General features: G+C 46.0%; 1 protein-coding gene across 14 annotated transcripts in view; it reads right to left on the bottom strand.

Moving 5' to 3' along the window:
- Window positions 1-16,054, bottom strand: part of ARHGAP26 (Rho GTPase activating protein 26) — a 448,382-nt gene that overhangs the window by 259,694 nt on the left and 172,634 nt on the right. For all 14 annotated transcript variants that reach the window (XR_016236253.1, XR_016236252.1, XM_089336015.1 and 11 more), the window contains one exon: window positions 15,968-16,046. Coding sequence is in view for 12 of the 14 variants with exons in the window: in XM_089336015.1 (XP_089192141.1) it covers window positions 15,968-16,046 (79 nt within the window). In the remaining 2 variants the exon portion in view is untranslated. The remainder of the gene's footprint in view (window positions 1-15,967; window positions 16,047-16,054) is intronic.

Raw genomic sequence — 16,054 nt, 5'->3', positions numbered from 1 at the left:
AACAAAGCGCTAAGGGCATGGAAGGTGAAGGTCAGTCTTTGCCAACCATTAGCCTCTAATTCAGCACGGCCACGAGGGTGCTGGTGATCACACTTTCTGTTACATGCCCACCGAGACACCAGGAACATGAACTCTGAGCACAATTGTGTATTCTTCATAAATTCAAAAAGCTAGCAGATGGACAGAAATTGTTTAAAATATATCCTTGCTGCATAAGAACATACGGACAGGTACAATTCCTATTATCTACACACACACACTCCCCGCATCCTAAATTTACTGTTGGTGCTAAAGCTAGCCATGGGCCCCAAGTAGTCTTCTCATCTGAGTGCTGCTCTGGCCAGCACCCTGCTGTCTACCATATCCCAATCATTATTAAGAAACAGAGAAGGCCGGCGCCGCGGCTCACTAGGCTAATCCTCCGCCTTGCGGCACCAGCACACCGGGTTCTAGTCCCAGTCGGGGCGCCGGATTCTGTCCCGGTTGCCCCTCTTCCAGGCCAGCTCTCTGCTGTGGCCCAGGAGTGCAGTGGAGGATGGCCCAGGTGCTTGGGCCCTGCACCCCATGGGAGACCAGGAGAAGCACCTGGCTCCTGCCTTCGGATCAGCGTGGTGCACTGGCCGTGGCGGCCATTGGAGGGTGAACCAACAGCAAAGGAAGACCTTTCTCTCTGTCTCTCTCTCTTACTGTCCACTCTGCCTGTCAAAAAATAAATAAATAAATAAATAAATAAATAAGAAAGAAACAGAGAAGGCATATGAGCAGCATAGAAGTCATGTAGTAAGTTCAAAACCTGCAACTAAAAAACCAACATGCCTTTGGGTTCTTTTTTTTTTTTTTTATCCATTCTTTCATTCATCTAAAAATAGACTCTCAATCAACACTATTCAATGATTTGGCCAGCGGCTACTCCAGGTGCTGACAGTATCATGAATCAGAACGTCAAGATCCATGCCTCCGTGGATTTCTGTTTAGAGCAGCCTAAGAAGGACCAGAGCCCAGGACATGCAGCCAATGAACTCAATTACAGAATAGAGAACAGAACCCCATTCAACTTGCTGCCTCCAAGTTAATTCAACAAGGGCTCCTCTGGTTTCACGGCACTCAACGAAGCGCCACGCTGCTACGGAGGTGACAGGAAAGACACAAAAGCCATAATCCACTCCGATCACAAAAGCCGACCTCTTTCTGGGATGACCCACAGCACCCAGAGCTCTGGGAGGCGGAGAAGGGGCCAAGGCAGAGTATGATTACCCATCCAAACGTCTGGCACAGCCACCACCACTGTAAGAGAGAAGAGGCTCAGCTCAGCTCAGCAGTTTCAAGAGAGAAAGTTTTTTAAAAAGTACCTCCACACATTTCAATAGTAGGTACCAGCACCACCACCACCACCGCAAAGAAAGGAAAAAATGCCCACACCAGTTCCCCCCACGAATGTTGGTTTTCTTAGTCTGACTGGTAAACCTTTCTTTAAATTTATGGTGAAAACAAAACTAATGAGCAATGACTGACTCCAAGAGGCCAAATTTCTACCCTGAAGAATCTTAGCTCGGTTTCTGGTTTCCCTGGCTCCTTCTCTTTTTTTGCTTTCAAAAATAAAGAGGTAAAGAGTTGGGGGACCCGGCCTTCCTGGGAACGGGGTCAAGACCACACAGCGCGAGGCAGCTCCAGCAGCTGGCCAGAGCTGGCCGGGTCTGGCCGGGGCTGGCCAGGGCTGGTTAGGGGTGGCCAGGGCTGGCCAGGGCGGCTGCCTCCTGCTCTGCCGTGGGCCATGACCACTGGACCGCACGTCGGCACTGTTTTCCGGGTACCCAGAAGGCAAACATTTTAAACCATGCTAGAGAATGGCTGTGCTTTTAGGATGTGTTTACTTGTCCTGGTGTTTTCTCCCAGGGCCCTGAAGCAGCATTCTTGGAACACAACTGAAGAGAACGTGGCAACACCGGCACGAGGAGCCCTCCAGACCTGACCACACTTGAGCCCAACTCAGCAAACCCAAAAATGATTTTTCAAAACTGCCTATCTTGTTCCACACCTCCCAAAGCAGGCAACCTAATTCAGAGATTTTCTAGTTCTCAAACTGCTGCCAGGTCACTCCGTCAATGTGTTTCTTTAAACATCATCTTTTGATTCAATAACAAAGATTACCACCTTGTGATTTTCAGAGTTTAAGAGAAAGCTGAGCACATGGACACAAGGGCCAGCTCAGTCGTTCTTCAGATGAACAAAATCACTCCTCAAAGATCTTTCTTGGGGGCCGGCATTGTGGCACAGTGGCTTACATCACCTCCTGTGAAGCCAGTATCCCATATGGGACCACCTCAAGTCCCAGCTGCTCCACTTCCCAGCCAGCTCCCTGCTAATGGCCTGGGAAGGTCCCTGCCACAGCTATATAGGAGACCGGGTGAAGCTCTCCTGGCTTCGGCCTGGCCCAGGACCAGCTGTCGTGGCCATCTGGGGAGAGTGAATCAGTAGATGCAAGACGTCATGTCTGGTTCTCGCTCTCTTCCTCCCTCTTGGTAACTCTGCCTTTCAAATAAATAAATAAATAAATCTTAAAAGAAAAGAAATATCGTTCTTCCAGAAATTCTATACACACACACACAAAGAAACAGAAAAAAATTCATCATAATTTGCACTCCTATGAATCACTACCATAATAGCTGAGAGAGGGCCAACAATAACTGATACTGCTGCTTGGGTGGCTGAGCGCGGCTCATGCCTCACAATTTCTGTCCAGATCACATGGCCTCGAGTGACTTTAAACCAACAATCACACCACAGATGATAAACACAGTAAACCAAGGTGGGCAATCAGTCAACAGCAAACACATCTGCATTCCACATCAGAATAGCTGCATTCCAGACCTGGCCCCAGCTCCAACCCGAGCTTTCTGCTACAGCAGACCCTGGGAGGCAGCAATGATGGCTAAGTAACTGGATTCCTGCCACCCACCTAGCAGTCCTGGCTTGAGTTCCTGGCTCCCAGCTTCAACCCATCCCACCCACAGCCACTGCGGGCACCGGGGGAGTGAATCAGCAGATGGGAGCACGTCTGAGTTCCTCTCTCTCTCTCTCAATACATGGTGTGAGAAGATACGGTAGAAGACAAACTTCTCGAAAGAAATTACAAGGAAGCTGCAATCCTGAGACTGAATATATATCATAGAGCCTCTGGAAGAAGATCCAGACAGAAGCCTGAGTGGTTTAACTGTAGAAATGAACAGGGGAAGGGCAGTGAAAACCGTCCCCAAATACTCTGCAAGACAAGAAGGGCATAGTGATGCCCCTTTAACGATCCTGCCTCTAACTGCTTCAGGTTAAAAGAGATGCAGGAGGTGTGACAGTAAAGGTCATGTATAAGCCAGGATTTTACCCTGGACAAGGAGAAATGTGGGACAACTGACCAAACCTGAAAACTGTCAAACAGAGAATACTGTATCCAGGTTACTGACTTGGTTTGATAATTATTGTGTGGGGGGTTAGGTTAAACATTAACACTGACGGTGTCTGGGTGAAGAGTCCTCTGGAATTCTCAACATTTTTCTCATTCTGAAAAGATCTCCAAATGCAAGTTTAAAAATGAACAAACACACACACACACACACACACACAGAACCTCTGCTAAATTTCTGACTTGACAAAATGTCATCTTCCAGATGGAGGAAACGAAACAGGGCTCTCTCAGTGTGGCCTTAAAATCTGACTCAATTGAGGAAGTGGGGTTAGCAGACTACAGAGTCCCGCGGTTGCTCACGCCAGCCGCCCGGGGGAGGTTGGCTGTGCAGTAGTTAACGCGGGGCATAAACACGGAGGAAGGAACTTGCAGAAAACACAACTTTGCAGCAGGCTGATAACACCAGAAGCAGGCAGAACAGTGACCATCCTCCAGGACAGGCACAGCAGGCAGTGAGGGGCGTGCATCTCGTCTCTGAGACAGACTCCATGCAGGAGGGCTGGAAGGGCACGCATCAGCCAGGTGGAGAGCCCCATGCAGCTCAGGCCTGAGCGCTCCTGCAGTCATTAGCAATGGCAGCTCCTATGGCTCCCTGAGAAAGGGTGGAGTATTTTGTACGTGGCACTGTAAAGGGCTTGGTAGCACCTGGGGGAGTCTGACAGGTTCCTGACTGCTGTGGTCCAAGGTAAGAGGTGCAGGGGGATCCACAGGTGCCCCTGGTGGACCAGAGGTGCGACAGCTCCGGGGAGAGAACAAGAGGGCACACCAGCTGGTTAGTCACCACTCCATACCTGGGCAGCCAGAGTAGGCTGCTAGAAACAGACATGCCAGAGAGGCCTAATGGGCAAAGTCCTGTCAGTTAAGGAAAGAACACTAGGAAAAGCCAGGTCTGCACCTCAGCTTTCTGAAGGCAAAGCTGAGAACGATCGGTGTAATCACAAGGCCAGAAATTTGGAAAGGAAGAACAAGGCTTTCGATAGCATCAATCCTGTGCTAGACCTTTCCCCGAGCACTTTTCTGTGAGAAAGCAGAAATATAAATGGCCCATCAACAAGAGAAAAGATAGCCAATCTCGCTAGTCATTTCAAAAATCAAAGCAAAAACAAGACAGTTTCCACCAGTAGAGCCCCGTCCTCCCACTCCCACACACACACACACACACACACACACACGCACACATGAGGTATCATAACAGTCAGCAAGGCAAAGGTGTGGAGACAGCAGCACCCTCCCCAAGCGACTGGAAGGAGTAAAATGTGACACTTTTTATGGAGAAGTAACTTGACAATACCCACATCTTTTAATATATTAGAAGGACATTTTATCCCACTTAGCAATTCCACTTGAGGTGCATCTTGGAGAAATACTTAAACAGTAAACAATGAAATGCAAAGATTTCTTCACATCACCATTTGTAACAATGCAATAAAAAGCTGGAAAGTGAACCAAAATGTCAAAGAAAGAAGAAAGTTTAATAATCTATTTTACAGATACATTATGTCAAAAATTCTCTGAAACAGGAATTTGTTTCTAGATGCACATGCATAGACATAAGCACACAGAATAATCTCTGGATTATTTAACTCTAGGGGAGGACTTCTTACATTACAGTCTGGGAGGACAGGCCCACACACTTCTAAGACAATGCCAAAGACGAAGAAAAAGCAAGAGATGTTTGGAAGAATAAATGTGAAGCACAGGGACTCCTCAGTTATGGCTTATGTACTGGCAACATTTGCACACACTAATTGAAAATTTCAGTAATTCAGAACTGAAGGCTTAAAGTCTCCCTCACAACCAATGCTACTTCCTAAAGGTTAAGCTAAAACAATAGACAAAAGTAATGACAACACTCCAGGAAGTAATGCAATTAAACTAAGAGTGGCTTAAAATTTAAAGTTAACAGTGTGAAGATGAAGTCAACAACAATCGGAGGCGTGAAGAAACCACTAAAGATGGTTATAAAATAAACGAAGAAGTGAGAATATTCGACAGATTTGTCAACACCATAGAGGCAAGGGGGTATCAGACTGAACGCACACCCCCTTCCAGTTCCCAGGATGACATAATCACCAATGTGAAGGCAGAAGGTCCTTCAAGGGGGCTCTATCCTCACAAACAGGATTAGTGTCCTCATAAAAGAAACTGCCAATAAGCATAAATAAATGAAAAGAGGATGGGCATTTTGCACCATGATTGAAGTGCAGCACAGGACTTCCACATCTGAACATTTGGTTCAAGTCCTAGCTCCTCTGCTTCTAATTTAGCTTCCTGCTATCGTGAGCCCTGGGAGACAGCAGTGATGGCTCAAATACTCGGGTCCCGGCCACCCACCTGGGAGATCCAGACTGAGTTCCAGACTCCCAGCTCCAGCCTGACCCAGCATCAGCTATTGTGGGCATTCAGCAAATAAACTAACAAATGGAAAACCTCTTTCAAATAAAATGAACAATAAATAAATAAATGAAGGAGAGCTGCCTGTCCCTTCTATCATTGGAGCACACAACAGGAAGGTGCCACGCATGAACCAGGAAATAAGCCCTTGCCAAACTCCAAATCTGCTGCCGCCTTGGTCTTGTACTTAGCAGCCTCCAGAACTGAGCAAGAAATAAACATCTGTTGTTTATGAGGCCATGGAATGACTAAGACAGTGGGGGACCCCGTGGATGCAGCCTTAGTCAAGAACACGTCCCAGCAAACCAACTCCACTTTTGTATTTCTCACATTCATTCATCTAATGATTGGACACTATGCACTCAACACCTACTCCGTGCCAGACACAAGGCACCAAAGCCACAAACAAAACACAGCAAAAGGACTCAGGACGCCCCTGTCCTCTTAGAGACCACAGGCAAGCAGATGGACAGTACTTTTCCATTCAGCACACTAACCAATGTACAGTCACAAGCTGAGAAAAGTCTGGGAGTCAGACGGTCAAAATATCTTTGCAAAGAAATGGAGAAAGGGGCTGTACAAAAGGAAGACAGGAGCCCAAGACCTTGGACAGTGGTGGGTTGGGGGGGACACTTTTATTTTCATTAACTTGTGACCAAAATGGAGTGTGTGATCCGGATATGAATGTGGGCCACCAACCAAGATCCCAGCTATTTCTACATAATGCCAGTGCTGTCACACACAGCCTCAAGAATCTAAAGGTACAGAAGCAAGTGTGATAACTCCTGATTATTTAATGTGGTAATAAGCAGCATGCATTTGTGATATGACCAATGCTTTTAACATTAAGGTGACTGTATTTCTATATATTTTTCTTTGTAAACCATTTTCTATTTTATGCACTTAAAAGCATTATTCTGAAAATTAGTCTCAAGGCTTTACCATGGTACACACACACGCGCGCGCACACACACACACACACACACATCGGTACCACTCAGCTGAAGTCTGGGACAAGCAGGCAGATCTGCGCTTAAGTGAACAACAAAATCAAGGAACTCAGAAAACTTCAGATTTACCCACAAAACCTCAGGTAGCGGAGATAATCCTATTCCCTAAGCAAACCACCTCAGCCAGGCCCCAACACTTCCCTGTAGTATCAGACTCCAGTCATTCAGCAACCATCGCTGAACCCTGACTCTGCCCCAGCCACCGAGCCAGGCAATGGGGAAACAGCAGGAAAACCACAGAAACCTCCATTAATGGGGTCCATCTTCATTTTGGTATCTTTAATCAAAACTATTGCTAGATAACCTATAAATATTTGTTAAATGTTGAAAGGAGAATGCACACGTGCCAAGTAAGTGCCATAAGCATGTTAGATAAGTCACGTACACATAAAGGTCTTTGGCTATTCCATTTCTTAGAAGAATTTCATCATTCTCTACCATGAAACAATTTCACTTGATCGCCTCCTCTTTTATCTGGCCTTGGAGCTCAGGCTGGTTAATTAAATATGCTTTGATTTCCCCAAGAAATTGTTTCGAACAACCTCACCAAGGGAACAAGGAGATAAATGAGCGTTATTCCATTTCTTCTAAGGCCTGGGCACACTGGCACACTGATGGGATATAATATGCACCTATTATGAATTCCATCTACATAAAACACTCACATGACACGAAGGTGAAGCCTGTGACTGGCTTCTTGATCCAGTAAGATAAAAAGATACACAGACAAAATAATACAGAGGCACAGGGCAATTTCTCAGGAGCTTGGGGCGGGTGGAGGTGGGATGTGGGTCAACAGGAAGCACTTCCAGATTCTGCACCGATCCCCAGCACACGCCATCTAAAAAACGAGCTTTACAACACACTTCCAAACCAAGGTGCCACCCAGAAGGGGGCAGGGCTTGCATCATCACACCGGAGCTTATCAACTGTTCCCCTCGCCTTCTGAACCACCCGTACCTCTCCCCTCACTTCTTTCACCAAGGAAAGACATTCTGAGCATCAGCAAGAGATCAGCGAGCTGAGCTTTGCAACCACCTGGGATTCGGAACCACCAGGCTGAGCTGCACCACAGCTCAGGAGACTGAAGATGACCTCCTAGTCCTCCAGCCACGTCCTGGGGGCGCAGGCGGACTGTTACAGGAATTCACCCTCTCCACAAGAGTGAAAGCAGCCCCAGGCCTGCACTCTGGTGCACTGGGACAAGACGGCTTCAGATGAGTTGTCCAAATGAGCCAAGAACTAAACAAGGGAACCCAGGAATCCCAGTAGCCATGCTTCCTCTCCAAATAGAAGAGAGTCACGGCTAAGGTTTAATGATTACTTCTCCACAGACGGGTGTTCATCTGGAGGACGATCCTCACAAAACTTCTTACGAGGCAGGTGCTATCAGCACCCCATTTTGCAGGAGAAGCAGAGAGGCCAGCAGTGTTAGAGAAACAGCGAGCAAGGGTGTGAACTCACATGGTGGGAGACCACGTTCTTTACCATGGCACCCTGCCCCTGATCCCAAGGGCACACCTGGATGATCACCCCGCAGACTTTCTCCCCTAAATACTCCTAACAGGTCACTCTTTCAGACCTCACATATAGAGTGTGACATGCAAAGCCACTGCCTATTTACCAGTCCTTGAGAAGCTAGGGAGCTGGAGCTCGGGCACAGGAGAGAAAGATGACAGGCTCCACGTCCACAAGCACTAAACAAGATCTCCTGGAAATGGACTTGAGTGCAAGGAAGCAGCACTATGTCTTCCTGGGAGGAATGGTTTCTCCTTAGTCTCCCTTCTTTGTTCTGTCCTTCTACTCCAGTAGCCACAACAGTAACTTTGCTGAAAAGAGAGGGCAAATACCACTGACCTATGGCTTCCTCATAATGCAGCCATGGGGGTATGCAATAACCAGGGTGCAGAGCTGGATGCCAGGAAATCCGGACTCTCTACCCAAGAGCAGCCACACACGCCCTGGTAGGCAGTGCTCCCTCTTTCCCAGATAATGCTGACGCTGGCCTGTGCGTGAGCTCCTTTCTGCCCCCCAGCAATGTTGCTAAGACATGTAATGGCCAACATCTGCCGTTTCTGACAGACAAAAGTACCTATTTCATGAGTTTCATGCTAACACACAGATGCCACACCACCTTATTTTTTTTTTATCTTGTTCATCTAATTCCACATAATTTCAGCATCTGCCAACCTTTAAATCTTCTAGTTGTCAAAAGAGAATTTAAGCACTGGCTCAGAGTGGAGATACATTTCATTTTACTAAGGATTCCCTGGGATGTGAAGGAGGATGAACACTTCTAAAGAGAAGAGGTGATACGTGTAGTTGCAGACAGGCATAGCCAACCACTACTAGAGGGCTATGGCAGGGACACGATTTAAAGAGGCTGCTCCAAGCCCTTGGGCTCCAGAGCACTCCCTGAGTGGCACTGCCTTCCTGAGCTTCCTGAGTACAGGGGCAAGAGATGCCTGAGGCTGGCTGTGCAGGGCTGGCAATGAGGGTGGGCTTGTAGGGACTCTCTCCTCTTGCCGGTAAACCTCTCACCAGCAGTATGCAAAGCAGGAAGCAGAGGCAACTTTGCTTATTAGAAACTGAGCAAAGGAAATTTTCTGTCTATGAAATGTCTCTGAGCTGCAGTAGTTATACATCTTGAACTAAGGCTTCTGTGTCCAATGTAACATGGAATGTCATCTGCTCCCAAGCCTTACATAAGAGCCACGGAAGAATAGAACGAGAGCCTACGGGGCTGTGATGTGACTCAACTGTCTGTCAATCCAGACTTAGGAGAAAGTGAAGGGAAGTCAACAGAATCATTTCACAGCTTTATTTGACTGACTAGCTTTGTCAGCTTAAAATTAAAAAAAATAAATAAATAAAACAAAGCTTACAGGGGCAGGAATTTCATGTAGAGGTTAAGACATCTCCCTGCTTCAAGTCCTGGCCATGCCAGCCTCCTGCTGAAGTGCACCCTGGGAGGCATCAAGCGACGGCTCAAGTACGTGGGTCCCTGCCACTCACTTGGGAGACCCAGATTGAGTTCCAGGCTCCTAGTTTCAACCTGGCTCATCCCTGTGTGCTTCAGACATTTGGGGTATGAACCAGGACACGGAAAATCTCTTGCTGTCTTGAAAATCCTTTTTTTAAAAGTACTTACAGATTCTCAGGAAATCTGACAAATAGTAGAGTGTTATCCCATGACTCCTCTCCCCAGCTTCCCCCAGTGATTACCTCTTACAGCATAGCAGCAAAACCAGAAAATCATCACTGGCACAACATTATTCATTGCGCTACACACTCTGTTCAAATTTTCACCAGTTTTTGTGTGCAGTTATTTGTGCATGTGTGTGTATGTGCATGTATCTGCAGAAGCACTCATAAACTTTGACATAGTTTCATGTATTCACCACCACAATAACACTACTGCACCACTATAAAGAGCTTCCTAGTGCCAGCTCTTCTGTGTTCTCCTTTGTTACAGTTGTCATTTCCAGGATGTTACAAAATCAAAGCACACGTTATAGACCCTTCTCAGACTGCCTTTTCACCCAGCATAATGCCCTTGAGAAGCACACAGCTGGTGTATCCCACAGTTCATTTCCTTCTCTTGCACAGTAGTAACCCACTGCAAGGATGTACCAGTTTACCCGTTCACCCATCAAAGCCACGTAAGTTGTCTCCAGTTTGGAGCTATTATGGATAAAGCTGCTATGAACATTTGTGCTCCGGTTTTTGTGTGAACATAACGGTTCACTTCTCTAGGTTGCATGCTTAGACAGCTGGGTCATATGACAGATGCATATTCAGTTTCATAAGAAACTGCCACATGACATCCCAGAGTGGTTGTGTCATTTTACATTCTCATCAGCAGTGACTAAGCCCCTCTTCATGCATCTGCACTAGCACTTGGTATTTTTACTTTTTTAACCATAGTCACTGGAGTATAGCAATGGCCCACTGGGGTTTTAACTTGCATTTCCCTAAAGGTAGTGACACTGAACATCTTTTCACATGCTTTTTTGTCATCTGTACACTGTCACTGGTTTAATGACTGTTCATCTGTTTAGCCCATTATTTTAAAACTGTTTATCTTTAACCATTGAGACTACTTTCTAGATTCTAGATATAAGTCCCTTTTCAGATTTATGCTTTTCATCCTCTTAACAAGGTCTTTTTCAGACAAAGCTAAGGTTTTTAGTTTTTTTTTTTAAGTATTTATTTACTTATTTAAAAGGAAGAGTTAGAGAGGCCGAAACAGAGAGAGAGAGAGAGAGAGAGAGAGAGAGAGAGAGAGAGAGGTATTCCAGCTACTGGGTCACTCCCCAAATGGCCACGATGGCTGGAGCTGGGCTGATCTAAAGCCAGGAACCAGGAGCTTCTTCCAGGTGCCCAAGAACTTGGACCATCTTCTGTCGCTCCCCCTCTTCGTGGAGGAACGACACAGGACCCTGCGCTGTTCTTTCGTCTGCTCGGCCCTCCCCGGGTTTGCTGCTGGTTCTTCCCGGGTTGGCTACTGTCCCTTCCACCTCCGTGGAAGGGCAGTTCCCCCTGGCCACATTCCCCACTTCCGCAGGGGAGCGGCACACCGCCGGCCGGCTCTCTCGGGGGCTGCACAGGTGTTCCCCTTAGATGTTCCTGGTGCATGCCGTCTCTCTCCTCCTTTATAGTCGTCCTCTGCCAATCCCAACTCGGCTGCCCACACGCCGAGTACGCTGCTCTCCTCCAATCAGGAGCAAGTCCTACAGCTTATTGGCTGAACTGGAGGCAGCTGTGTAGAAGCTGTTTTCTCCTCTCCCAGCGCCATATTGTGGGAGAGCAGATGCATAGAATAAGTCTTAATTCCAGTAACTTAGTCTAGTCCGGTTGCTCCCCACAATCTTCTACTGTTTTCCCAGGCCATAGCAGAGGGCTGGATGGAAGTGGAGCAGCCAGGACTCAAACTGGCGCCCATACAGGATGCCAGCACTGCAGGGAGTGGCTATACCTGCTATGCCACAGCACTGACCCCAGGTTTTTAGCTTTGATGAAGAAAAATGTATCCACTTTTTATCATATAGGTCATACTTGTGGTGTTATTTCCAAAAACTCTTGACATAGCCCTAGATCCCAAGAATTTTCTCCTACACACTCTTCTAAAAGATTTACCATTTTACATTTAAATCTGTGATGCATTTTGAATTAATTTTTGTTCTTTTTTTCCTATGGATATCCATTGTTTAAAATACATTCTATGTTAAAAAAAAAAAAAAAAACTATCCTTCCTGCATCAAACCACCTTTGTACCTCTGTCTACAATCAGTTGGGCGTATTTATCCATTTCTGGATTCTTAATTCTGTTCCCTTCATCTATGTGTCTATCTCTCTGTCAATACCACAGTCATGATTATTTTAATGATAAATGAAATCGTAAAATAGGGTAGAGCAATTGCTCCCAGTTCATTTTTTTCAAAATAATTTTAGCTATTCAGTTTCTGTGCCTTTATACATAAATTTTAGAATAAGCTTATCTCTAGCTATAAAAATATATGCTGGGATTTTGATAAGGATTAAATGAAACCTACAGGTCAATTTCAGGAGAAGTGGAGTCTTCTCACGCATGTACACAGTATGTCTTTCCATTTATTTACATCTTCTTTGGTTTTTTTCAACATATAGATGCCCAGCATATAGATGCTCTGTATGCTTAATTAGATTTATAGCTAAGCACTTCATTTTAGGGGAGGGTGACTAGGAATAGTGTTAAGCTTTTCAACCTTGGTCACCATGTGTTTATGGCGAGTTTAGAGAAGCAAGATTAATTCTGGAATGTGTTTTAATCTCTTATACTCTGACCTTGCTGAACTCACCTACAGGTTCTAAGAAGTTTTTTGTGTAGTCCTTGGGATTTCTACATAGACAATCATGCTCTCTGCAAACAGGAGGAACTTTCTACCTTCATTCCCAAGCTGTATGCGCTTTACAATCCTCCACTGCCCAGCCACACTGACCAGGACTTCCAGGAATATGATGAATAAATGCTGTGAGAGCAAACACTGTTGTTTTGTTCCCAGTCCTAGGGAAAAGCACTCAGTGTTTCACTCTAAATATGAAGTTATTGGTAATCTTGTGGTTTTTCACCCTTGGCCAAGCACCAAAGAGCAAACTCTTTGACTATAAAATTTAATGGAATATAGTCAGAGTCAAGAGAAACTGTGTTTGCCTACCTCGTGCCTCCCGCCTCCCAAATATAAGGTTCTTCTCAGGGGAAGCCAAGTGTCCCTCACCATTTAATGGTTCCAATGTAGAGGGCAGGTGGATCAAGTTTGCTCAACTCATCTATCCCACCATCTGGGCCAAGTAGGTAGTCCAATCAAATTGAAACAGGGAACTTCTTTGGCATTATTGTGCGAAAGGTCTTTCTCCACTAATAAAGAGATCAACAACCTAAGGTCCTTGACCCAAACCCGGCCCGCCATCTGTTTTTACAAATAAAGTTTTACTAAAACACTGATGTACTCAGGCACGTACATACTGCCCATGGTCGGTTCCAAGCTACAACAGCAAAGTTACAGCACTGCAATAGCGACCACAGGGCCACACAGCCTAAAATACAATCTGGCTCATTGCAGAAAATGTTTGCCAATCTTTGCACTTAATAATAGGAGGTAAGCCTGCAGGAGTTAGGAAGCATCTCACCACTCTATTTTGGAAAGAACATGTTGGGAAACGAAGCCAACGCAAAAGCATAAAATCAACCCAAGTGCATTACATAAACTCCCAGATTAAGACATGCTGGAAGCTATCACACCCAAATACTTTTCAGTCCCACTGCCCAATAAGTCCAGGGTTTTTCTCAAGCAAGCTTCAGTTGGGTTTCCTTTTTCTGAACAAAAAGAATTCAAATTCATGACAAAGACAAAATCCTCAATATTCACTTCTGAAACACAACTCTAATTTCTCCTTGCCTTATACATTCATCAATAGCAAAAAGACTTACAACACTTATTTAGACTAGAATGTGACTGTGTGCTTTAAAAAAAAAAAAAAAAAAAAAAAAAAAAAAAAAAAAAACCATGACTTGCTGAATGATTAACTACAATGCTGCCAAATCAACCAGTAGGGGTTCATCTAGGAATGCTTTTAGCCAGTCACCCCAAGGCAATATTGAACATTACAGGACAAAATGACAGACCCCAAAACTCTCCCCCTGCCAAAACAAAAATCCAACACTAAACAATCTAACACAGGACACCTGACACAGAAATATAAAAGCAAAAGATAGGGACCCCTACGAGAGCTCTCTGCAATAAGAGAACTGCTCTGAGACCCGGCAGAGAAAGAACTAGAGGAAGCCAAAACTCCCAAAGGGACAGATGTGACCACTCCAGGAGATGGGGATTAAAACTGGAGCTGCTAATTGTCTACTGGGCAAACAGCGCCAGTGCTGCTCCCTAGAGGCTCTCGGGAGTGGGAGCCAGGATTCATCAGCCCAGTATTACCATCGACTTCGCAGTCACCATCGTCTGTCCTGATCTCTCGCCTTGGGACACCAGAAAGCACATGGAAGAATGGGGTTTAATTCAAGCAATATGTCCCTATGAGGAAATAATTTTATATCATGTTTAGAAACAGAATAATTTTGTGTTTAAACTTGTTTTAATGTGTACGTTCTGGGGCAGGGGGATGTTTCTTTCAACAGCACGCTTTCCATCTGTAGGGGCCAGATGTTAGTCTACAGGGAAACTGAAGTGGTCAGTAAGAGACCAATTATACATAGACTGGGAACAAACATCAAGGGGCAGAGAGGAGTGCGAAGCAAGGAAGGCTCGAAACAGAGCTGGCGAGGCCGTGTCCCAGCTCCGGCTGGTGGGGGTGGGGACGACGGCAGTGAGTTCTGCGCCCGAACCAAGCATGGTTTCCTTCCTGGCTATTTCCTCCCCTCTAGGTTGAAAACTCTTTCAAGAGAATCAGAGACGGGACTGTAAGAATGAACTGAGAATTCTCAGGTGGCAAGACGTAAGATGGAAACCAAATGTACCTAGGGCTAGAAATGGGTTCAGCTTTTGCTACGATGGTAGAGACTGTCCTTTCACTTCTTCTGTAAATCACTAATGTGCCCGGGGCTCAGGCAGCACTCACGGCTGCCAATCTGCAGTCTAGATTCTCCATCCTCATTTGCAGACAGACATGGCCACATCAGTATGTCTGGACCAAGAGAAGTGATGTGTGTACCTTCCGGGCCTTTCTCTATGCTTGCCCTGGGTGCTTTCACCTCCATGTTCTGGCTGGAAAATGGCAGTGACTGGGGCAACCTGGGAAGCCATGGGTTGGAGATGGCAGGATTACCCTAGTGGCAGGTTGCCCACTGCCAGGCTCTGAGACAGAAACACACTTCTACCTCACCTGAGCCACTACAGTGTGGCATCTCTATGACATAGCAACCTAGACTGGGGATTCTTTTTATCATTTGTTGACAGGACATGGTGAGACTGCACTCTTGGGATTTTTCTAGCTTTGAAACTGACTGAACACTGAGGTTGGGATCCTTGACACCAAGATGGAGGACTACCATGGGACTTCCCCAAAGTCGTCATTTGAGTTTTACGTCACCAGCTACAGAACAACCACAGATCACGCCACCAGGCTTCTCTCCTTTCTTCCACTCTGATAAAGGCCTACTGCTTATAAAAGGGTGTGAGTTACTATGCCAATGGGAGGCTAAACCAAAATGTAATGATAAGAACCAGATCACTGTATACTTTTATGACTGTTTATCCCATTAAAATGGAGTTGAGATAACGCCTTCCCAGTTTCACGGACACATCTATAAGCATTCAGTAAACCACAGTGGACTCCAGCACCTTTAAGAGACCAAGGGCTGTTGCACTTGCCTCTGCAAGGTGGGGAGTGCTGGTGTAGCACCCAGCAGAACCCGCGGCTTAGGACTGTGAGCCCAACACTCAGCAAGCACAGGCTCACAGATGCAATGTTAATTCCCACAAAAATTGCCTCTGCTGTATCAGTGTTAAGGATCCCCTGGCTTTAGAACAGCAGCAAAAACTCAGGGCACTGGGAAAGCAACAAACCATTCAGGAGCTTTATTCTCGCTCTGCTTCCCTGAATTGTTACTTACGGGTTCCCGGCCATCCATGGCTTCCATCCAGAGCCTCCGGTCCTCTTCCGACAATGCCTGCATGGTGATAACCCCTGGCCTGCAGAG

The sequence above is a fragment of the Oryctolagus cuniculus genome, chromosome 6 (assembly GCF_051225735.1).
Source record: "Oryctolagus cuniculus isolate XC-2025 breed Fujian yellow rabbit chromosome 6, ASM5122573v1, whole genome shotgun sequence".
In the NCBI taxonomy this organism is placed as follows: Eukaryota; Metazoa; Chordata; class Mammalia; order Lagomorpha; family Leporidae; genus Oryctolagus; species Oryctolagus cuniculus.
The sequence above is the reverse complement of the archived record's forward strand: the minus strand, read 5'-3'. Positions and strand labels throughout refer to the sequence as shown.